The sequence below is a fragment of the Anoplolepis gracilipes genome, chromosome 14, assembly GCF_047496725.1.
Source record: "Anoplolepis gracilipes chromosome 14, ASM4749672v1, whole genome shotgun sequence".
In the NCBI taxonomy this organism is placed as follows: Eukaryota; Metazoa; Arthropoda; class Insecta; order Hymenoptera; family Formicidae; genus Anoplolepis; species Anoplolepis gracilipes.
Genome location: NC_132983.1, coordinates 4,612,951 through 4,640,182, shown reverse-complemented (window position 1 = coordinate 4,640,182; position 27,232 = coordinate 4,612,951). Strand labels below are relative to the sequence as shown.

The 27,232-nt window shown below is 30.5% G+C and overlaps 1 protein-coding gene across 9 annotated transcripts in view; it reads left to right on the top strand.

The window, feature by feature from the left end:
• LOC140673344 (venom dipeptidyl peptidase 4) overlaps positions 1–27,232 on the top strand; it is a 329,058-nt gene that overhangs the window by 30,669 nt on the left and 271,157 nt on the right. For 3 of the 9 annotated variants that reach the window (XM_072906246.1, XM_072906256.1, XM_072906245.1), the window contains exon 2: positions 7,664–7,882. The exons of 3 other annotated variants lie outside the window; for them this stretch is intronic. In XM_072906246.1, the coding sequence (XP_072762347.1) occupies positions 7,856–7,882 (27 nt within the window). In that variant the 5' untranslated portion in view covers positions 7,664–7,855. Of the gene's footprint in view, positions 1–7,663; positions 7,883–15,581; positions 15,776–27,232 lie in introns of those variants that run through there. 3 more of the 9 variants (XM_072906247.1, XM_072906257.1, XM_072906254.1) reach the window with 3 other exon arrangements.

Sequence of the window (27,232 nt, the reverse complement as noted above, 5' to 3'; positions counted from 1 at the left end):
AGAAAAAGAAACAAAATAAATTTATAATCTTTCTATATTAAAAGCAAATATTATAATGAAATAAAAATATCTGTATTATGGAAGTGCATAAAAACTAGAAAGACAAAGTAATTATTTGATTTATATATCATATATCTCTAAAAAAATTAAAATTATCAATTTTAATCAGTTAATTAATAAATATTAATTCAACTAATGTCACAATACATTCTCTACAAAAAAGTGCAAATTTTGAGAAATTTATCATTATTCAATATCTATTTTTCCGTCCACGTACAAAACGCATGCATTATTCGTGAGATTATTATTATTTTAATCTATTTATATGTATTTATATTATTATTCACGCAAGAAGACTTTTTTTATATTTTTCTTGTATTTTTATTTCATATAATAAAATTAATTAAAATATTTCTGCTAACACAGTTTGAATTCAAATTATTTCAGCTTGTAGCATTGTCTATTTCATTGTTTATCTCTGTTTAAAAAAGAAAAAATCTGGACAAATCCATATGTTTTCCTTCCACGCAATAAACTTTATGCAGTTCATAGTTTTAATAAGACTCTTGGACATATATCAACGCTTAGTGGCGATATGGAAGTAGGTCACGTATGTGATTGCACGTGGCTCGAAATAATTAAGCGCGGTGAAATCGATCATTGCTTTGTTATGGTCCTTTCTCTTTTTGAGTCTGAATTTCGCAAGTCAAATTGTTACTTAGTTTATTTGCAACAATGTAAGTTATAATCGTATCAGTATATTAGATTTAGAATTATCATATTAATATACAAGTTTTTCGACACACATACATGAACATGAATGAAATATAATAATTTAATATGCGTAATGCGAATGATTTATTGCTTTCTCTGTCTATACTTGGTAATTTGAGATACTATTATTAAAATATATTTAAAAAATTGCATTATATTTGTTATATTATACTATACTTATATGCGTATGTGTGTATATTTAATATTTACGTTAGTAATATAATGTTAGATTTAAAATTAGAATTATTTTTATCGCGTTTACTAATGTATTTTATTGTCAGTGAAATAAATTTATAATTGTAAATGAAATAATATTAATCTCAGAAAAAATTAAGAAAGCTCAGGTGAAAAAAATAATTAAAATAAAAGAAAAATTACTAAAGATCTAGCTTCTATTCGGATCATTGTCTCAATATGGAATTGATTATTATTAATAGAAACATAATAAAAAATCAAAATGAATACTATTCTTCTAAATAACATTTATTTTAATTTATATATTTATTAAAGAGTCTCTAAAGTCGTACCGCATTCTTTTATTCTTTTCTTAATATTTTGTCAAATGTACGTAATGATTAATAAGTCGATGGATCCGATCGCATTTCTTTATCTGAAAGAGGAAAAAGTCTCGTCTTATGGCGACTAATAATTTATTTATAAGCATTATACGAGAAGGCCAACCGGTTCCGATTGTAGAATTGCCGTGAAAGGATTTTTATACAGGCCAATACGATAGAATGATATGAAGGTGAGAGAGTTACCGTACTCGAGGAAAGGTCGGACTTTCGATACATCCGTGTGTCTTGACTCGTTTGCACCTTTTTGTACGGATAATTTCTTTTTCTCGTTCACGGTCAATACGTTAATACCGCGGTATTATGCGTTCTTGAAAATCGAGGTCACGACAGATAAAGTAAGCAACCAAGGTAACATCGTGAAAACTCGACACTTTGCAAATTGCAAAAATCCCTGCTCCATTTTAATTGCACATACTTTTTAACAGCATTGCCGATTGCGATTGCGAAAGTACAGTTGGAGCTGTGCCACAATAGCAAAATACATACGAGAGCAGAATTTCAGATATTATACCAGACGAGATATTACAATGATTGTGAGACAAGATATTACGGAATTAAAAAAGTTGAAAAGTCAAAAAGTATATACATATTTTAAAAATAATTTTTATCTTTCAGTTACATATATTTATATATGCATATATATGTATATAAATGTATATACATTTAAATAGTAAATTAATTTCTCTTTTCATTATTATTTAATTAATAAATATACAAATAAATTACTATGCAAACTTTTTTGTTACAGTTCTGTTTATGAATTTTTTTTATGTATTTTACATTAAAATAATAATTTTACGTATAAATATTTTTATAACAGGCGTGAAACGTGATGTTACAACTCATCTCTTTGTTACAATTATGACTGTGATTAGATTATTTATTAAACATGATCTATATAACTGAATAGCCCACCATAGTCGTTGGATTATTTATTAAACACCATCTACATAACTGAATAGACCTCGATACGATGTTTCTTGGCACATTTCGGGAGAGTTATATTTACCACAAGTTTATTTTGGTTGTTATCGTACTGTCTGGATGTACATTTATAGCTGACATAGAGATAGACAAGATGAGTAAGACATTATAATAAGTTTACAGACACAAAGTAGAATTTAATCTGTTTCTTTTAACTTAGATTAAAAAAATAACAGTAACAAAAAAGTGTACAAGATAAATTATTAAAAATCTCAAGAACAATAAGAACAACCGTAAAAAGGATGGAAATTGGAATAAAATTATACTATCATTTTTCGTCTTTTCATACTTGCATTTTAAAAGAAAATAATTGCGATTATATTTTAATTAGAATCATAATTAAAGTTATATGCATATTATTAAAGTTGTATGCATATTATTAAATGTATATAAAATTAGTTTGTAATTATTTTATTATTTATTTATTGTAATTATAAGCGATTTAATATAGGCAAAATTTGTTATTCGTTAAAAATAGAAATAACAATCTACTATACTTACTTAATCATGACAGATTACGAATCTATTTATGCAAACAGTTGTTTTGTGTACTACATATTGAATTGTATCATTTTATTAATATTGTAGATGATATCAGAAGACAATCGCGCTTTGTGACGACGCGCTATTTATCAGCAAATTATTTGCTTATTTCGTATCATTCAAATAGCATATGACATTTAATCTGATATCACAATTCCAATTATGCACTCAATCCTCCCGACGTTTGCATATGTGTAATTAAAATAAATTCTATATACATATGGCTTACATTATAGATAACGATAATGATAATAACTTTCAATAAAGAAAAAGGCTTTTCTGATAAATTTTGAATAATTATTTATTAATAATAAATTAGGCTGCACATCTCCTAATCTAATATTGTAAACCATTATGAAATATTCGTATATTTAAATTTGTGCTTTCAAAATATAATTGAATATAATTTTTACAATTAAAATTTAATGAAATTAAATGTAAAGTCTAAATTATATACGTAAATTAATTATACGATATAAGAATGTCAAAATATATATATATTAGTTCTTTATCTTAATTTTTCTTTGTTTGATATTTGAAGTTGAGTTTATTAACAAAGATTTATAATTTGATATTTAATTGCTACGAATATTTAATCACAATAAAAAATTAGGAATTAATTTACCTGCATCATGATAAAATTGAAATCAATTTTTACTAAGCAACATCAAATGTACTAGACTTGTTATTAAACTTTTAATTTTAATTATTATAAATTTGAATGTAATAAATCTGTGTGTGTGTGTATGTGTGTGAGAGTGTATTTTCTGAATATATATAATGTATTCAATATTATTTATATTTAATATTGTTTTTACAATATATCCAGTAAAATTAAAATTTAAAATGTGATAAATGTGACATTTAAATTTCCCAAGACAGATAAATCGAGCGTCAATTGCGATTTCTATGGGCGATTTAAAAGTAATACCGAAGGGAGTTTACTGTAAACACGCGCTAGGATTTCCCGGGGGCTAACGAAATTATTTTCACCCAATCATGGTAGCATGTATCGTCGATTAATACAGGCACGTCGCTGGGCAAATTGCATTATTACGTTCGATAAAATCGTGGCGATTCTGTGCTTCGAAAGCTATTCTCGCGGCGAGCGAATCTAGCCGGTCAGAGTGATCAATGCCATAATAACGGTCCGAGCAAATAGTTTCCACTTTCGTTGCCAAAGTATTAAATTCGAAGTATGCATTCAAAGTTAAACACTGATAATTACACGCGAATAATACAGTAAGCTATTATCAAAGCCGGAATGACGAAGAGCGGGCTATAGATGTAAAATCGTAAATTTTTATTACGAAATTAAGTTTGCACGTTAAATATTCGGCCGGGCCAATCGGGGTATTTGTGTGAGTTTTAACCGAAACCGATTGAAGTGTTCTTCTCTTCTTTTCGATCGCAATGTAAATTGCGTCACAAATTTACTGACCGATGTTTCTTTTCAATTTCGAATCCACGTTTTTATTTTCACATATATTTCGTTACAAATTGCACGGAAATGTATGAAAAGCCTGTATATTTTAAACACAATTAACATAAAAATTCTATAATCAAAAGCATATTCTGTAATGCATTTTCATGAACATTTTAATGGAAAGATCGTGTCGAAAACATGTTATCACGGATACGTATGTACATTTTGCCACACGATATCAAAAGTAAAAAAGATATTTTTGACCAATAAAACTTTTATTCGTCCATTTGCTATCGATTTAGCGTTAAACACGGCTACCTAATCTATAATGTATTTGCACATATAACATTACGACGGCGTGTTTACGACGTGTACACGCGCTCTATACAAGCGAAACCTTACATACACTCGGACCATATCCTATCTCGGTATATACATGTTACAGTGAAAATACGGGACCTTGTATATTTGTCATTTGATCGTAATAATAAATGACCAGGTGCGTTGACGATTTACTTCCATCAGAACAATATGCTCGAGTTAACCCGAGAGAGCCCTGTGAACACGCGCCCTGTCGACCTTATCTTTAGACAACACCTCACTTTCGAGTGGACGAGGGGCAGAGACGTTGTAGCGAACCGAGAATGAAATATCGTGGAACCACCGCAGAGAAACGAGTCGAAAAGAGAAGGAAGGGATAAGAAAGCGAGAGAAGAATGGCCGGTCGCAAGGGCGGCACGAAGGGTCAAATTCCTTCGGATGTGATTTACGTTCTTACGTACACGTATTATTGGTCGCGTATCATAATAACGTTGTCACGGAGATTAAAGCATGATCATATATATTATGTATATATGTCGCGAACAGCCGGTAAATATACGCGTATAATTTTGCGTATGTGTAATTATTATTATAATAATGTCAAATAAAAATAAAACGTTACCCTTTTTTATATTCTAGATATAATGGCTAATAATTCTGTCACGTAAAAAAATATCAAGCGATATGTATTATTGCAACGCGCACACAATTTCCGCCGTTGTATAGTTTGATCATTCCTTTACCTTTTAGAATTATTTCATCAATTATCGGATATTCTATTGGTTTAATTTAAAAAAAAGCTCTCTCGTTATCTTATTTCTCGATTGATAGATATTTCGCTACTGGCGTACAATGAGAAAACGTCGCGTGACAAACGAGCATTGAGTCCGCGAATTGATCTGGAGATGGAATTAATCACTAGGACTGTCATGCTTACACCCACGGAAGGCTGGATATGGTATAGGTGGAACTGGAGCAGGATTTCAATTTGAATAGTTCGCTACGCTTTTTGCTCAACTTTTTTGTTGCGCACGCTGCAGGTGTAACGAATATATGTTACGCCGCCGATCATCGGTGACTGAAATACACCTTTGTTGGAAAATTACATCTCTGTGACATCCCGGCGACTTCTCATCGAATTACGAATAACAATCATCTTTGCGCGATAAAACAAAATTCTTTTTTTCGCCAACTTATTAAAGCGTTACAGTAACATTATTTTAATACAATTTTTTTATAACATGCTTCTTAATGGATGTCGATTTTAATCGTTGATAATTCACATTTATTGTTAGTATAATTTTAATATTTATGCAAGTTTAAGGATAATTTTGTTGACATATCACAATGTGCGTAATAAATTACAAATTAATGATAAATTTTTATTTTCTCCGTTAAAATAATTAACGTTTGTAAGGTCATATCAATTCTCGTGTAATTTGTTGCGTAAGAAAAAAACTTACTCAAAGCGAGCTCATGTAATAATCTCGATCTTATCTTTCGTCGAAAAACATATTAAAATCTGCATAAAGAATCGCGCTTTTTTCATTGAGTTTATAATTGAGATTCTAGAGAATGAAACATTACATAATAAATATACTGAGAATAATATTTTTTCAACTGTGTCGTCACTGATCAAAAACGTCGGCATGTATGCGAAATACAATTTTCAGGATGTGGAAAGGCGCACGTCGGAACATCGTACCACATCGCGGTGATTTGAATAGCGCGGTTGTATAGGATGTTTTTCACCTTTCTCTTCTCCTCTTTTTTAGTTTCAAAACAGTTCGTCACGTCAATATCGAACGCACAAGCGCGCGTTCGTAAGCGGAATATATCTTCGTCAAAGTCGCGATCAAAAAACGAGTTCAAAGAGCAACGCGATGTCAGGACTTTCCTATCACCTCGTGGCTTTCATCACCGGCGATGGCGCGGATATCGAATTAATTCATTATTCCGATCGAATTATTGAGAGGCACCGGTATATATAATAATGCATATACGAAAATGAAGACTTTAAATGCGATATAGAAATAAAACGCTATAGAAGCATTTATTACGCAAAATGACATTCCATTTTTTAATACGTTTCAGTTTTTATTTCTTTTTTTCTCTCCTTTTTTACAAATCGTGAATTAAATGTCTATAAAATTTTGAATTGAACTGAAAACTGAATCAAAATGTGTCCAATTTAATGTGGCCCTATCGTGCTTATCCTTTTTGATTCACGAATCAAAGAGCATTACATATAAAACGCGATTTCCATGTATTAGAATACTTTTAGGCACTTTTAAGCTAATTTCGCGCTAATGCAACTGAAATTTTCACGAGAATTTAAAAATAATCCGCAAGCAAAAATTCCAATTTTAAAATAATCACGAGAACTTTATCAGGAAGCATATCTTAAAATACTCGCGTTTGCTTTTCTAATTTTAATCATTAGTTTTTGAAAAATTGTTAGAAAGATTTTCGACGTAAATAGTACTTTTCTAACAATAATATACAATCATTTCAATCTAAAGAGCAAAGGCTGATTTATGTAAGCTAAAAATTCTTAATACGAAAAATATTTATCGACAAAAAAATTGTTTTTAAAAAGTTTTTATTCACAATTAATAGTCTCAGCAGTCGATTAATATATTGTACATTTAACGAATTATGTTTATTAAGAATGGAGTACACACAAATTTTCCCGCAATCGATATATATGTATATGGACATATGATCTTTTAAATCTTTCGCTATTTAATAAAGACCACAAAGTAAAAGGAAGGAAAAATCCCGGATATTGTTATCTTGTTTTTTCATCAGACTGACAGATTTCATCTCAATATATATGAATGTATACATTCTATTCTTAATCTCACCCTCACAGTATATATGTGACATATAATATTTTAACACAGCTCCGGTCGCTGACAATTTTTGCACCCTCTATCTCTCTTTATTCCTGCGATTTTTCCTCTTCCCTACATCCGACTTTGTATCCGATTCCCATTGGAATACAAAGCGACATTGCGTGAAAAATTAAATACAGGTTTCGTTTTTCGTGTCGACCGCTAAACAGTGATTAATGGACTGGATCTATTGAATTCGAGCCGATTGACGGAAAATCGGCCGATAGTGAAAATTGAGACTGCACAAAGAAGGGAAGAAAAGGTGAGAAAGAGAAAAGTGATTTTATTCCTGTGAGTACAGGACGCCCATTCGTAACGAAAACTCGAGGACCATGACGGAGGGCGAACCCAACGTGAGTGTAAGTCATAGTTTTCCTGTTTTGTTGTCTCCTTTTTTTGACTCAAAAAATTTCAGCTCATCAGTTATCGTAAAATAACATTTAGGAAATTAATATTATAGTTGTACATAATATATATATGTATAATATATATTATAGCAAGGTTTAGGCGAATCTTTTAAGATAATACAAAACTTCTCACGCCTTTTATATAAAAGTTAAAATATATTTAAAAAATTTTTAATTATATATTTCGGCGAATTTAATTTTCCATACTTTAAATACGCGAAAAAAAACGTGATAAAAGATGTCTATTGAAGTAGCAACAAGAAATACAGGTCAATTTCTTTTGTTCATTTTCCACCTACACTCATTACATTTCAAAATTAACTCTGGCAAAATTATTCATAAAAAATTATTCTGCATTATTGTGTTTTTTAATATAGTATTTTTCATAGTATTGTATACTAAAATATTACTAAAATTGTATTTTTTCATCATAGAAAGCATTATTATTTAATTATAATGAAAACCTAGTGCTGATAAATGAAACTTGTTGAATGTAATTAGAAATTACAAACAACATATTTTATATAGAAAATAATGCTGATTTTTATGTAAAAAGACTTTAAAAATATTTCTCACATAGGTTAATAATATAGTTTTCATTTAAAAGATAGAAAAAATCTCTTATAAAAAGTGTCATAAAGTTTCAACAACATTTCCATAACAGTTTTCTTTGTGGAAATAACTATGTGATACACACATAATAAAAAAGCAGATATTAAAATAAAATTAAGATAAAATGGAGTAGAAATTGAAATAAAATAAAATGAGATATCTCCATCCAATATGTAACCATATCATTTCTGCACAATTTTAAACCCTAATTTATGCAGTGTGATAAATATTTGATAAAATCCTATCTTTTTATATTTATGTAATAGTAAAAATATTTTATATTCATAATTGCAACGTCAATATTGTATTGCTCGAATTTTAATTATTCGCAGTTTTAATATTTTCCAAACACAAGTAGAAACTTCAACAATGTTTGATATTTCGGGTTTCAACTGTGTTCTATAGTTACGATTCAAAAATAACATGACAAATAATTGCGATGTGGTGATTTTTAACGAATACTATGTATATATGAAAACGTACGTAGTTTCTCGAATGATGGAAATGATATTTCGCGAAATTGACGGCGCGCAAAATTAACACGATCGATGAACCCGAGTCCGTAAATATGTACCAGAATCTGTCAAATACAATCAATTGAACTACATTGCAAAACAGATCTATCAAATAAAAGAAGAAGAATTACATCGAGCACAGTAGATGGCCGTACAATTCTTACTCGTCAGAGTACCAAGATTTTTCTAGGAAAATTTTTATTCATCGATTCATGATATTGGCGAAATAATTCTATCGATTTACAGGATATCAAGCTTTCTCATCTTCTCTTGTCGTAAGTAAAATAATTAAATTTATCTAATTATATATTAAGATATAATAAATATAATAAGTATATTAAAAGCAATTAATATTTTAATATTTACTAAGAAAAAGTAATGTAAAATTTAATATTTTATATTACGTTGTAATATTTATATCAAATATATTTTTTAATTAAAAAGTTAGAATTGTATTATATTATTTGTATAATTTTAATAATAAAATAAAAAGTTAATTACTTTGACGATACAAAAACAGAGAGAACAGTATTTCGATAAATCTTTTCCCAATATCAATTAATCTTATTTTATTCCTCTTATTATCTAACTTTAATTTTCAATAATCAATTTTATTTTAATAATTATTTTTGTTAATAACTAATTTTGCAGCAACGCATCAAGAACGGTGCAAAACAGACGAGATCAGTATAATACCAATATCAAGTTATCAAAAAATAGAAAAATTTAACAATGCTTTGTACCAATGTATATATGCATGCTAATCTATGACAATTATTAATTGCACTCGCCAGTACCGCTGCACTGTCTCTTCGAGTTACCGCATTTCTTCCGCTCCTCTGCCTTTTTGTAGAGATATTTATGCACACGGATATGAACCATTGAAATCGTTCAAATCGCAAAGCACAGTCATAAACACTAATCTCGCACCACAATTGTTCATTACTTTGCGTAAGTTACTCGCGACATTCGCACCGACACTAATCGATCACGTGTACTACGTCAACACGACGCTGTCACTTGCAAGCCACTCGCGACGATTATTATATGCATTTTAAATAAATAAATAAATACGTGAAACGCAACTGCACTCTCTCGTACGACGTACAATATACATACTCGATGAAATAAACGGAAACTTTGAGCGGCACAAGTTTGCGCCGAACCGCAGCGACGCGGGTTGAAGTAGTACATTCTCTTTAAGTAGTGGACATATATAGTATAGATAGACCGCGTGTATTAGTAAGAGAGGATATTAGTACAGATGCCTTCCTTGTCTGATTGCGCAGGTGGCAGTTGGGAAGAATCAGACAAGGAAAGCATCTCTACCTTCCTCTCTCTTTCTAATATCGATCTCTTATATTTAAGAGCGTATAGATCTGATATCTGTATATGTATGATATAAAGAATTGGAGAAGAGTCAATTACTATCTCAATGTATCTTAATCCAAAAATGCCCTGTTACTTGATTGCATGCACGATGTTGTAATTCGGACGATCGACGGATCGTGAAATAATGATTTTAACGAATTTCTCTCTGCTTATTATTAGATTACGAATGTCGATATCGAAGGGAGCTGAGATTCGTGTGTCGTCTAATTTCCGGAACTCACTCCATCGCGCGAGATTCTCTTTCAGCGAAAAAAAAAAAAAAAAAAAAAAGACGGACGCTCGTTATTACAACGTACTGTGCGATGATAATATTGAGAGGCAACTGCGTTAGTTGCAAAACAAATGCTGTTGCATTTTACCGATTGTTAGACCGAGTATAATCGTCAAAAGTGGTTTTCATATATTATTTCTAACAATCTCATCTTCAATAATCAAATCAATAAATGGACAGGTTAATAAAAGATTAGACTAAATCTAGTGCATTACAAAAATACTTCAGACAGACGACTTAAATATTCATTGGCATGCTTTTTATTAAATATCTCGTTGGAATATTATTAAATTATTTTTTATTCTTTTATTTATGTTCATAAAAGATATACATTGACATAATAGTACTATTTTCTCGTGTGCACCAATTTATATAATATTTAATCCTGGATAAATATAGGAGGGCAAGCAAAATGCAGATTTTTAATTCTATAAAAAAAAGAAGCAATGCATACTGTAATGTAGTAAAATTTTTTCCCAACTTTGTGTTTTAATATTAATTGTGTTATAAATATTAATTTATTTTTATTCTACGTAAATACAGACAAATATCTATTTTGGTCTTCATCACTTACAAAGCTTATCATGGAAATCATGAAAATATTTAAATAAAAGTTTTATATTCTAAAAATATTAAAGTATTAATATAAATATATTTTATTTATTAAACGTTTAATTTTACTTTTTTCTTTTTCTCATCGTTTCTCACTGTTTATTTAAGAGATAAATTTATAAATTTGTTCTTTATTATAATATGCATACTTGAAACTAAAATTGTTCAAATTATAGTATAATATATATATATATTAATATATTATATCTTTTATTTATAGTACTTTTAATTATGTTCCCTGAAAATCTTGTCTGTGTTTGGCAAAAAGTGTAAAAGATGTAAAATCGTATCTTTATTTCTTCCGATTGGTATGTGCGTTTGTACAATAAAAAAATAATTTTTTATATGTATATTTCTAGGATTAAATATCCATACTAATCTCTTTTATCCTACCCATTTTAAGATAATAGAGTTGTGAATATGATATTCATCTCTTTCTAGGATATTCTTATAACATATTTTTAATTTAAATTTTTACTTTCTTTGTTAAATACGATAACAACAGAATAAATAACGATTTCACTTGTCAAACAGTTGACAAGAACAGATATTTATTACTGCATTTGTTATCGTTATAATTGCAAATTTTGATATATTAATAATTATCCAGAAAGAATTTTCATTTTTTCTTAAATTATCTTCTAATATTTCTTGTCTTATAGATACATTTTATACTATATATATTTTTCACAAATCCATTATCTTTCAAAATTGAAATAGAACATAATTTAGACTCACTGACACACGATGCGCAGCAGCGGAGTTGTACTACACTGATCTGTAACACACACACAAATATGCCTAAGTAAAGCAATGTCCAAAATATAATTAATATTTCGAAAAGTGTTCACGTACAAATTAAATTTTCCGTTTCACTGAATTTTCAATGTATACTAATAATAATTTATGTTATATTTACCTCGTGGTTGCTCCACCGTTGTCTGATACCCTCCCAGGTCTCCTCCTCCTCTCGCACTTGCTCCTTCTTCGTGGCACTCGCGAAAACACAGTTAATTACGATTACATGCGCACTAATTACCCGAATACGACGATCGTGCGGTATTTTACGGTACTTTACACGACACTGCCGACGCGACATTAATTACAGAAGAACGCACATTCGATTACATCGCGTTGGAAAAATGGCGCAAAAACTTGGCCGCCCGAGGGTACAATTCATTTGACATTTGCAAAAATATTCCGTAAATTAATGCAAAAAACTAACTTCAAACGCGGGGGTTTAGATTACCGCATAAATGCATATTTATATATTATACGATTGAGACTTATTAAAATATGATTTTAACGACTCGCTAATTACGTCACGTGTCACTAATTACATACGACGATGTAGATCAACGACTCAAGATCGATACGTTCGTCTATAACACTATATTGTTACGAAAGATAATTATCCGAACAACTTCACGTTCATACGACGTTAGTCAAATTAATTACTGTTCAAGACCAACATAAAGTCCGGAAATATAAAAGTAACATTAATATCGCATATGTAAATTATCCGAGATACGCGCATTATTGATTAATGTTCGATATATCACGCTTTTTCGTACGCAAATATATTTTAATCGATGAAAAGAATGTTTAAAATACGCGAGATATATATTTCAATGTAAAAGCAGAAATATTCCCTCCGACAAGTATCGAGTCGTCATTGCGATACACTTACGTGAGTCATTTTATCATAAGAGATAAGTAATTGGGGTCAAATACTCGCTTATAGGGAATGATGGTGCTGCGCGCAGTACTTTTCGCCACCGTGTCTCGACAGCTAATGCGACATAATACACAGCGCTCGACGTCATTGCCCGAGGCCCGAGTCTCGCGGCGCCTACGTCACAAGGTCGTCGCGCGTCGAACAATAATACGTCATACATTCCTAAGCGAGCATGTTACAAAATAGTTGTATTGTGAACGCCGAAACATACACGCCGAAAATACGTACTCTCTCTTATCTTATATTATTTCCGATTAATGAACTATCGTCGCGATTATTTTATGCTTCATTTTGTAGACTTGTTAACGTTACTTTAGATTTTGTATGTCTTAAATGTCTATAACACAAATTTTACATTAAAATACTATCGTTTATTATATATAAAGATTAAATTTGCATTACTTGAGATATTAGTTACAAATCTACCTACACATATATAAAATAGAAGATTAAAAAATTAATTGTTGAATTACTTAGAAAGTAATAAATGATTTGAGTTTGAATATGTATATATATATATATATTTTTATAATTATTTTATTTTTTATAATTTTTTATAATTTTATTTTTCGCATGTGAACTCAGAAGTGATAAGTAGCACAATAAACCATTCGAAAATCGAAAATATTATTGGATCAATCGAGGTATTGCGATAATGATTAATTGTTCCTTATTAGCATATGCGTTCACGACCAGAAAGAATATATATCACGTCGCAAATGCAATAATATTGTTGTCGCATTAATCGTATTGTTTTTCGTGATAGAAATATGAAGTTTAAAATATTATAAGCTTAAAAAATTAATATTTATTTATTTTGACGAAATATTAAAGCGCGATAGCGCAGGAAGAAGGGCAGAAAAATGTGTGTGTGATCGGTATTACTGTTCTTATTTAATTAGTGACGTCTCACACAATGCATTATCTCGAAAAATCTCGTCGAAATTATTTCATATTTTTCCCTGAATCCGAGTGCAATGTATGTCGGAAGTACTAAATTGTGACGTGCAATTGTACATGGAAAATTTATCAAGAGTATTTTTAAATTAATTAGAATACGCGATAATGATTAACTCTTTGTTACGTATGTGTGTTCACGAAAAGAATATATCGCGTCGTGGATAGAGTAAACTTACTTTACCGCATGAATTGAATTTATCGTATTATTTTTCAAACGTGCAAGAGAAATATATGTCTTTAGTACAAAAAACAGTTGAAAATTTAAGACATTAAAATTTTGAGAAACTGTTATCGCGTACTTTCGTCGAAATACTTGTTCGGAATAGATGAAGGGAAAAGAGAGAACGGATATATTTTGTCCTGGCTAGCGTGATCGAGACGTCGAGTCCTAGCGCATCGCGTTGGACGGAAAAGTTTTGACGAAATAAATTTTAACTCGGTGCTTTTCGTCGAATTTCGGGCATATTTGTACGATTATCGAGACTGCAGAATCTTGTAATAAGCAATAGTAAATTGAAAATATCAAATATATTTTTGATTTAATTGCGATGCGTAATAATAATAATTAATTAATTACTTACACAAGTAATAATTTTCAACTAATTTTTTACACGAATTTGCGATCGAGAAAAATATATCGCGTCGTGAATAATAATGTCACGTAAATAAAATTAATCGTATTATTTTTCATGAGAGAAATATAATTTTAATGCGGAGATTATAGGAAATGAGAAAAAAAAAATACTAGTAACCTTTCGTCGAAAAAATTACAAGATGATTAAAAATTACAGGATTACTAAAAAATTATCAGTAAAATCTTTCGTCCAAATAATGGATCACGGTGACAGTATGAGAGGAGAGAAAGGGAGAAAAAAATTGGTATTACTGTTCCTGTTAATTAACTACGTCTCGCAGTAAAGCATCGAGAAATCTCGACGAAATTATTTCGTATTCTTTCTTGAATTTCACGTGTACGGACGGGTGTCGAGAGTGTTGAATCGCGTGAGAAGCGATCGTGCGTCGAAAATATCCAGTGAATTATTAATCAAAGTACGCGATAATAATTATACAGCTATTTTTTTTTTTTTATATTCAGGTTCGTGATCAAAAAGAATATATTCAATCGCAAAGAAATGAAGTTTCTATCGCGCACGTAGAATTTTACTGTATTATTTTTCAAGCGCATGAGAGGATATTCCTTTAGTATGTGAAAAGCGGTTGAAAATTGAAGACAGAGCTCTCGAGAAATGTTATGTCGCTCACTTTTTCGTCGAAATCTCGTACAAACAAGTGTCGAAAGCAGTGAATTATGTGACGAGCGATCGTGTAATAAAGATATTAATTCGATTTTTATATAAATCAAAGTATATTGTTACTTTAATTCGCATAATTTTTTACCGAAACGCAGATTCGTGGTCGGAAGTAAAGGGTGAACTTTGCAGTGAAGTTATTGTCGTGAAAATCGAAATTTTATGTCCATCGGGTTTTGATTATCGTGTTATCGACCTGTAGAATTTGTATTGACTTTAGCTGTATAATATACATTTTGGACATGACAAAAAAAGGTTCGGCGAAGTCGGTCTACCTTTTTCCGAATTCCGCGCGCGAACGGAAGTGATATCGGCAGTAGTAGCCAGAAGCCGGATTTTCGCCGCGTTATTCTCTCGTGTTAATGTTTAGTGTCTATGAATACAACGGCGTTTGGATCAGTTGGCGAGCATCACGTCGCGTTGCAACGATACATGGTAAATAAATTTATTATTTATTATTTATTATTTGTCCGATAATATATTTGACGCGATTTATCATTTTCTCGGTTCGCACGATCCTAATCTAAATTAATATCAATTTTTATTAGCTCGCTTTTAATTAGACGCTTGTTATTAGATACATTTATTAAAATTGTATATTTTTTTATTTCTTATTTTAATTTAAATTTTAAGCTTGAATTTATGAAATCATCCGAATGCGAATATGTTTCGAATGAAATAAGAAATAAAATAATTTTTTTGAACTTTGATTCGATTAGGATCGTGTGATTAAAATCAAATATTTACAGTAATCTAACTAAAGTAAATGAACATGTAACTTAACATAATATACTCTTATTTATATAAATATATATACATATATTCTTTCTTTCCGTATGTACAAATTGCATACAAAAATGAAATACATGGTGTACAACTTTTGAAAGAAACCACATCAAAGGGATCTTTAATATTTTTATATGTACAAAATCCTATTAAAATTTTGCAAGTTTGCAAAGTTTACGTAAATTTGAGTGAAAAATAAGGCTTTGTTTGCTTAATTATATTTTAGAAACTTCACTAAGCACAAGTTTTTATTCTCAATTATTTATAATTTTAAACAAAATTACTACTTCGAAATTCATGTATAAATAAAAATTGATAAATTTATAAAAAATAAAAAAAATATACATAAATTAGAAACCTTCTATATTACAAAATACATTGATTTGACTAATTAAACTAATGTATTTGCTGTAACTTCTCATTGTGTACATATACACGACTTTTGCCGATTGCCACAGAATGGCAGCAGTTTTATATTGCAAGTTCTCTTCTTTCGCATTCGAGATATCGTTATCAATGCACTCAACTGCTCGCCTATCTCTTTGTTTAGACTGTTTCGTCACGTTAATGAGCTCGTTAACAAATAGTCTTACTTAAAAGCATTTTTTTCGCGATGCGATGACATATTGTTTTGCTATTATTATATAAACAGTCATTATTTCTGATGAGTCCATATATTTATTTTGTGTTTTCTTGCAGTGTTAGGCGTTATAATATTCAAAATAATTATAAATCTATTTAAGTTGCATATATACTATAGTTATGTGATATTAAATATGAGTGTTTAGAAAAAGTAATTGCAAAAGTATAGATTGCTTTTCAAAAGAATACAATAGTAGAGTTTCTAAGAGAGAAAGAGAGGGAGAGAGAGAGAGAGAGAGAGAGAGAGAGAGAGAGAGAGAGAGAGAGAGAGAGAGAGAGAGAGAGAGAGTCATATTTAATAACATAACAATTTATTATTATTTTAATTTTTTATTAATATAGAGAATATAAGGTATTAATATAGAGAAATAAAAATTCATAGAACAATACAAAATCGTATAATGATCATTAGTATAATATTGAAAAAGGAATAATGTAGATTTCTGCTTTTTAATTTAAAATTGAGAGAAATTCAAATAGATATAATTAAAACAAGTAATTGATATATAGAATATATGATGAAGATATTTTATTTATTCACTTTTTCATGACATTTATTTATAATCTATTCTCTTTTATTATAATTATTTAATTTATTTTCTATTAGTTTTCTCAGTCTGACAATGGGTAAATATAAAATATATCTAGTAATTATAATTAGAATGTAGAATTGATTTTATATTATAACGATATAATGTTGCAACAATTCAGCAACAATTTCAGTTGGTTCAATAACAATAACTTTTTGCAAATTGAAATATCGTATTTCGAAACATATCTATACAAATAAATTTATATCTCTGCTATTTATTAATTTACATCATATAATTCCGACAATCTAAATTATTTTTTTCTCAATTTTTGATTTGTATTTTTTTTTTTTATGAAATGTTGAATAAATTTAAAAATTAATATTATCTGATATTTCACACACGAGCGAATCGGAATACTTGTACAAATGAATTCAATTAAAGGTGGAGCCAGTTGTTTTTCGAAAGAACATCGCTGATGTAGCGTCGTTCTTTCGAGATATTTTTCGATGCATTTTTTTAACGTCGCTACTTTCCCTCACGACGCGCGTACGTATCGGAAAAACGAATTAATCTCCCGTCTTTCCGTAGCACTTTTTTCTATAACATAGTAAGAGCTGAGCAAGGTAAATCTTGTCGGCGGGAAATATCTCGATGGTATGGAAAATCTCTATTATGCGAGAGAGCGAGCGCGAGAGGAAACGCCGCGATAATCAATTACCGCGAATCGATTCACGCACAGCCTCCTGCAATCAAATTCACCTGCGGTTCGGCAATGTGTTAACCGCTTATATGTGCATATTAGAATATATATTCGGGATAAGACCGCCATTAAGGCATCGCCTAAACCGAATTCCACGTATCGGACTGCCTTCCAGGAACTCGAAGCATCCGAGCAATTCAACCATGAGAATTATCACGCCACCCTACGCGCCTGCAATAGCGTGTGTTTCGCCACCCATATATTTCGCCTAATCCATAAGCAATATAGATACAGGAACGCACGAGATACGCAGTCAGGTGTGAATATTTTCGATTATTGCGACGATAATCGGGTCGTTCTTTGAAAGCCTTATGAATTCTGTGGATGCTGTATTTATATCTCACGCAAAAAATATGGAATATGAAAAAACGAAATTACTTATTTGATACATGCAAAATATTTTATTTTAATCTTGAAATCTCAAGTCAGGCAATTAATTTGAAGTTTTTGCTTACGTATTATTGAAATTTTCATAATAATTATTACGTAATTGATTAATGTTTTTTTTTTCTATTACTTTGCTACAAATAATTTTTTTCCGAATATGTTCTAAGTATGTTTTTGTCTTGAATGTCGATATTATTCAATCACAAGCGACATTATTCAGTCACGTCTCAATTCGTTGTGTGCTGATATATCAAAGCGATGCAATATTCGCCATATATCACGATCAAAGTTCAAGTAATGCCATTTTCTATATAGAATAAGTCTGCAACGTCGCGGTCATAAAGATATATCTTGGCGCGAAAAAGGGTCGACAGTTTTAGGTGACTGCGAATAAAGACATCGATGGCATCGGTTTATTCTAATCTAGCAAAGTGCTCCGTGCATTCGGCGAGGAAAGACCGAATACAGATCCAAAGTTCTGTCTCGAGAACAAACGGTTTCGAATGGCACATTCCATTGATAAACTGCGCAACAATCCCACGACCTAATCTCACGTATACCCTCTAATACCTACGATTAATTAAGATTAAGTTTAGGATACAATTGTGCATCGAGTTGCCATAATAGCAGATGATGCGGATGCGTTTGCCTCGAATTATTGTATCAATAAATCGTGTGTTGGATAATCATAATGCTAATGTGGATAATTATCAATAGCTATAACACGTCTACCTATAGTCTAATTATTGGGTAATAAGAATAGAATTATAGATACACACCCAAGCTATTTTTATTATTAATAATTTTTTTTATAATTTAAACTATTTAAAAAAATATCTTATTCTCTCTTTTATCATGTTATTCTTTACAACAATATATTTTATAGATATATGAAATTAATTAAAATATAAAATTATAAATTTTATTTCATATGTACTTGTGACTTTAATTTTCATAATCATTATTTTAAATATCGTTAAGTTTAGATTAAATAATAAAATCGTGTTAACATGTATGATTGTTATTTTAATTTCATTGATTTTAAATCATGCTGACGTGAGTGCTTTATTTTGTACAACATATTTTACAATTCTGACTCTATTAGTTTCTGAGAGTTATCTGCACGATTTGAATTACTCATCAGTTGCATTAATATTAATATCATGCCTCGTATTACACGAATGAGAAATGAATTGAATATACATTTGTCTTATCAAATTTCTCTCAGTAAATTATAATGAAATGCGGTGTAGCTGTAGCAAACGCATAACAACTTCCTTCTTTTCGATGTTTTCTTTTCATTGAGATGGAAAATTATTCCTCTTAGATGTTCTGATTGGAAATTATGTTAACACACAAAATGTATATATATCAATGCATTAATATGGAGCGTAGAAGAATTGAAATATCAAGTTGAAAATTGAAATCAAATTTTTTCACCGTTATTGAAAACAACCACTATAGTCACGAAAAAATATATATGCAGAAAAAAATGTAAATTTTCATTAAAAATTTGTAATTTTATTCGCTATTATTATATATATATATATATATATATATATATATAATAATAATTAATTGTATAAATTTAATTTTATTTACAGTACTTCTATTGCAAGTAAAGATGTATATGATACTAATAGATATAATTGTATTTTTATTTATTGATATTAAGGTCGATTTTCAATTAGTTCATAAATTATGATGTTATATTAATATACCAGTTCAATATAAAAATATTTACATAGACATTAATCGAAGAAATGTTAAGATATCGATACGAGCCGGCATGTCAGTAGCAAAAAAGATTCCAGTTAGACGTTTAGTTTTCGGTACAACATTGATCTTCCATAAATGTGGATACGCCGACCGTGACGATCGATGTGTCTTACGTTAACTTACACATACAACGTGTGATAACGAATCACCGTCCGCTTTCGCACCGGCATTACAATTAACGCCGTTACATACGTCGCTCTCTAATGACATTTCGTTGCCAAATTGGCTTGTACGGCGAAGTTATACTGCCGTATTTATCTTCCGTTACGTGTACACGGTAAATTCACACACCGGATATCGTCATCCTGCAGGAAATGAGTGGTACCAATTGCATAGCGAGAGATCTGCGTAATCGCTTCTGTAATCGTTACGGCGGTGCTACGCGTTTTAACCGCACTAATTTTAGGATAAATCTACGCCGAGAGTGCTAAACGAGAGGATTATTTTATCGTGGAAATTGCTCTCGAAATTTGCGCAAACTTTACCAAGGGCGAATTATTCAGCGTTATTCAAAATATATGAAACTATGATGTAAATTAATAAATAGCAGAGATATAAATTTAATTAAAGATTTTTTGAAATAGAGTATCCAAAAGTAACAGACAGAAAGTATTTTAAATACAATTGTCGCTCCTTCCTTAGCATAATTCAATATGTAAAAGATGCTTACTTTAGTTTTTAATAAAAAAAAAAAATAAATTACTATTTAATATAAGTATATTACATGCTTGCACGCGTGTTACGCATAAATATGTACGTATAAGAAGAGATGAAACCGACAGCATACGATTGTATGTCAACACTCGAAATCGTAAGTTATGGCGATTTGTTGGCAGTTCTCCCGATTTTGTCCGTGATTGAAAATAAAAATGCAATCTCGAGGAAGCAGATGTAAATTTACTGATTTGTTTTTGAAATTGAACTTGATATACGATTCGTCAATCGTCAGTTATTTGGAAGAAAGAATATTGTGACCGTATGAACATTAATGTTTTCTCTTGTTTAACAATACAAGCATAATTATTTATAATTATTAATAAAGGTATCGCAGATTGAACTTGCTTAACAAGCAAATTGCAATATTTTATTACGTAATTTTGAAAACATTCCATTTCGAATAATACATTTCTTATTTGTAATGATGTTTTTCTATATAACACTTACATTAATTCAAAAATTTACATGTATTAGAAAAAAGATATATTTTACTGTTCTATATAAATGTTTCCAATAAATATATTTATTTTTGCTTTATTCTTTTCTTCGACATATGTCATGGAAAAGAAAGAACAAAATAAACGTGGGCACAGCAGAATCGTTTGGCACAGCAAGTGTTTTCTTCTTTGAAGTGCGACGTGTCTTGCAAAAATAAGAGATGGAAGTTCGATTCGTTAACTTCGCGCACGACCAAAGTAACGAACGTGGCTATGCAAACAATGAAAATTCAGCCGACGAAATGGCAAATGCGTTTGGCGAGTAACAGTTACGTTGAACAAACCGATAGTATGCTCTCTCTCTTGCGCGCGTTTTCAAAGGGAGACGCGAGCGCGTGCACACAAAGTGATTCTCGGATGCGAAAAGTTCGCCCTCGATGGAACTTTGCTACCGGTAAGTTACGAAGTTTCACCGTTCCGCGAACATGGTTAACGATGGACCCGGTGAACTTTGCGCTTCGATGTTACCTCGAGCTGCACTTTCTCCGCGAATCCCACCGTGAACCAGACTCATCGTCGGAAATATTAAGATGCATTCACACTTGCGCGCTGTTAATGTGCGAGTGACTAGAAAATTATTATTCTTTTACGTAATGATTACAGTCGGACCTCTTATCCTACGACATTTTCGGTCCGGAATCTTCCCCTTAAACCTCTGATCCTACGGCAAAAATTTGAGAGTGGGGGTATAATTCCCCTTTCGCGGTCGTAGCATGAGGGTCGGAGGATAAGAGGTCCGACTGTATTGTACTTTTATAGAAAAAATATACAAATCTCCTTTTCTTGATACATATCTTGGAAATGTTCTCTCTCCCTCTCTCTCTCTTCTAAAATATTTTTTTACTCTATTACTGTAATAATATATATTTTTTTTGTTTAAGAAAAAGAGAGAGAGAGAGAATTATATAGACGCGGATAAAATTTATAATGCAAAATGAGGTAAAAATTTTATTTATATCACTATATTATAGCGTTAAAATTAAAATTTTATAATGTTTAAAAGCTGCGATGTATTTTAACAACATTTTTGCGTTTTAACATTTATGTGGATTCACCTTTATTATTCGTAAAGTCTTAGAGAAAGTAGGACTAAGATCATCAGTTTCTTCTCACGACAAGGTTAATGGTCGTTCATATTTTTAGAAATATCGTTTTTAGTTCCTGTTTTGAGGCATTAATATTCTTTTTGATTAACAGCCAGTTTAGATTAAAAAAGTTAGACAATTTTGGAACAACTTATAGATTTGAGAAGAAGATTTAGAAATCAAATTTGTTTAAATTCAATCTCAAGTGGGCTTTGCTTAATAAAATGATAGGTCAAACATCAGCTAGATAGTTAATATCAAAAAATGGAAAAAGAACTGATGTCTAAAGAAATTTATATTAAGGAAAAATTTACTCGAAATTCGCCGAGGCATCTGCTGACAAAAGAAAGTACGCGACCCTTGAGGCACTTTGTACGAAATGCCTTAGAGTGCTCGTCTCCTTTTTGTATTTTACATGATTTCATACAGACAGTATGTTTATAACAATCTACTTTTTTTTATCAAGGCTATTCGACAAGATTATACACATATAATATAGCCTAATCATATTACAGAAAATTTTATACGAAACTAGTAAAAATTATAAATTATAAATATTTTGTTTTTTAATGTACAATTTAATTTATTTTTTTTTAATATAATTTTAATTTATTGTTTACAGATAAAAGTAAAAATCAATTTTGCTTTTGAGCGCACCATATTGATTTATATCCGTGCATTATTGTTTTAGACATATGAACGGTATTTTTTGTAGTTGAACAAAGCAATTTTAATTATTTAATTGTGGACAATTTACCGAGTAATAATTTCTCTGTTTATTTGTAACGTTTTAATAATACATAATGTACGAGCTAATACATAATTAAGGAGAAATATTTATTAATAGGTCATTTCTGTTGGTGGTAAGTTATTGATCGCATATAATAGAATTATCGCATATAATAAAATTGATACCATTGCCACTAAGTTCGCAGCAGGCAAACAGCTGGGCTATTTATGAATTATTGCAGAACGAACAAAGAGAAGGACAAAGAGATAAGATGTTTTGTCGATAATCAATATCATTTTTAATTTCTTCGAATCGTTTCTATTGATCGTTATAACATGTTCTTATATCGAGACGAAATATTTTAATTGAAAATATTTCGCGACTTACATCGCCAGATGCATAACGAATAAAAAATTTGATTTAATAAATAATTGTATTAAAATAAATGTTTACGTTAACAAACGTAATAGAATATTCTGATTAATTTATTGTAGCACTAGTATATATCTAGTATATTTTACATTTTTGAAATTTCCTTTAATTCTCTTTAAGAACAAAAATGCCATATATTAGGGGCAATTCTTAAATATTTTGTATACCATTATAATTTTCGCGATAAAATTGTTTAAATAAACATCGTAAAGCTACTGAGTTTGCAAGCTTGCATTTGCCGGCTTCTCAACCTCAACTTAGGATATGACATGCACTTTTGCGACACGCTGTGTCGCGCATTGCAGTTATGATTACCGTAACGCAAGGCGGAAGCGTCCCGACTTTTCTTTTTACCGAATGCTCCTTCGCGTGGCCGTCGTCGTTTCCTCCATGAAAAGCGCGCGAGTGAGACGTGGGCGGAAATTGTACTGTTCCTGCGGTTCGCGAGCTCTTTATGTTCCTCAAGTTTCACGGGACCTCCTTTACTTGTTGGTGATGCAAGGAGCTTCGAGCGACGACGACGACGACGAAGGACCGGCGGGGGCATCTTTCACAGTGGCGGCTGCGCTCGTTTATCACGTCACACGTTGATGAGACGGCAGCTTTACAAAGTTCTAATAAACGGAGGGAGCCCGGCTGGTTCTCGTTGCGCAAGCATTCGCGAGGGAGGGTCTCGTCTATGAAAACCGATGAAAAGCAGGTTATCTCGCGTATCCGGATCGCCCGGACGACCGGATAATCCTGATCGCGCGAAGGGATACCTTAGAGTTTGCGTTGAAAGCAAAGAAAACGCAGTCTCGCTCCGGAAAGGTATATATAATCTTTTATTAATGCTTTTTTTTTTCTTTAAATGTGTGCCCTGTCAAGATTTTATTGCCAAGATTAGACTCGTACGTGATTTATATAAAATTTGTCAGAGATATTTAATCACTATACACGTTATATTTTTCCCAGTGTATATTTACAGTTATTAATATAGCGAAGTAACAATATTGGGAAAATACACTACAAAATGATTTATAAAGTTTTCTTATTAATTTGATCATTTTATATCGATGGTAAAATCTTGTTAAAAAATGTAATGAGAAAATATACATGTAACATTTATATATGCAATTATTTATTTATTGTTTGTTATATATATGTATATATAATTAAAAAATTAAAGATTGATCATACATATAATTAAAGATTAATGCAGCAACAATACAGAATTAATGTTCCGTTATATAAAGATTATTCTCACATACATTTATTTTAATTAGTTCTTTAATTACATCTATGCAAAAAGATGCACTTTCTTTTTTATTAAATTTAAATTTTTTTCTAATTATGCACATGTCAGAGTTACTATCATTATGTAATTGCTTATTATCATAATTATGTATGGCATAATTATTTGCTTTGACTATATTCATACTCTGCGGTCATGCGCAAGGATAACTCTCACAGTTTGCGGCTTTCTGAAGCTGCATAAAATAGCGAGATTCTCTATGTGTGGCAATATGTAGATTTGATAGTCAATTAGTTTAGATAGTTACAGCGATGTTAACCCCTTCGTCATTAGGACAAGATGTATCTTACGATGGGAGCTGCCAGCACGCCCATGATTATTCGCAAAACATGGACCAATCTAATATATTACTATTAAATGTCCATGGGAATCGCACGTGGAAATACATGTCGCTCGGTTAATGGTCCATGAAAGTTCCGCCTAATTAGCCGTCAATTAAGTCACTACCTGGAAGCTTCGTCGCTCGTCTAGAATAGCGCTTAGGAACTCGATTGTACTTTGAACGAAACGTTCATCTAAATCCTCGTAAAGCAATTTTGTTCGAGATTATAGAGAGTGTCTCATTATTATCATATCAACGATAGTAGGATTTTTTTTTTTAACTTAGAATCGATTTTTATCTCAACGAAAATATTAAAAAGGAGAATTTAATTCAACTTTTGAATATCTTATATGTTGCGTTAAAATTTTAAATTAAAATACTGTTAAAGTCTACTTGTATACAAAATTAAATAAAGAATAGACAATAATTTGGTTATATTTGCACTATTTTAGACTTAGAAGGGGCATCTTATTTCTTAATTGTTAATTATTCAAAAATTTCCATTGCTAGGAATAGATTTGTCGAGGAAAAATTGACTTTAAATTACATATAGAATATGCTCTTAAAAATTGATGCAAATACACGTTTTGCTAAAGAAACTACTTTCTACTTTATATATTTATCCTTGCTCATTTTTTAAGTGCTTGACTCTCAATATTTCACTATAACGTGAACGATAGCTACATATATTCTTGGAACGATAAATTTCGATGATATATTTTTTAAAAATATCTGTTTTGTGACATCAAGTTAGTTATATATTACTTTTGATTTTAAATGTTTGCGTTTATAATATATTTTTTTCATTTTCAATTATCTCGCGCGTTTATTTACATTAAATATCAATATAATAATATTATATATAATAATTAAACTTTACATGATATAAAATATGTAATAAAAATATTGTTTCTCATTATATATATTTTCACTGATAAAAAAGATTTGTTTCCATGCACTTTTTCAATTATTAATAGAAATAGAAAGACTGTACAGAACTTTGGGCGTAGATTTAGAATGAAAAAGAAACAAGGAACAATAATAGAGAATAGAGATAGAGCTATAGAGTTACGGTCGAAATAGAGAGAGAGAGAGAGAGAGGGGGGGGGGAGAAGAGAGAGAGGCCTAGTACCTAGTGTTCGGCGTTTATATTTGCAAAAGCCCCGGGCGTGGGTGCGATGCTCTTATGAATAGCAAATGAAACGGAATGAAGCACAGAGTGCACGCGAAAGATGCGTTCATATTTCCGGAAACGCGCAAAGCATTGCTATTGGTTATACTAACAATAATATTTGAATTATACGCAGTTTTCATCAGAGTTTTTTTTTTATTAAATTAATAAAAATACGTATAGAAAAGTAATTTCCAAGGAAGATTTACAATTTTATCTATATTACATATTAGAAGTCGTGACGCATACATATAGAATGTTGCATAATATATTTCTACACAACGAAATGTTTGAACAGAAATTATCAATATAAATGAATTTCCTATTAATATAATATAGAGTTATATAACTATTACGATAGTTTTTATAAATAATTAACAAAATCGATTAATATTCGAGCTAGTGAAAAATCAAGTCAATTTTGTTTTCAAAATGATGCAGTTCAACACGTATTTGAAATTAAATAAAAAATATCAATTTTATTTTATGCAACTAAGAGTGTTGCAGCGAAATGCAAATTCAGTCAGGAATGCAGATTCATCGTTCTGGCTATCCATGAAATTCGACTACCGGTTTGGCAACGATCGCGCGAGCTTTATTTTCGCGATAGTGGATAACGTTCTCTCCCGAGGATTTTCTTCTTGAGACAATGCCTGCCATTTATTTTTCTTCGAAAATCCGTGTGGCGTTTTACACTTGAGTTCCTCGTGATATTTGTTGCGCCTTGGATTTTATTATTTCCGAATTTATAGTGTTG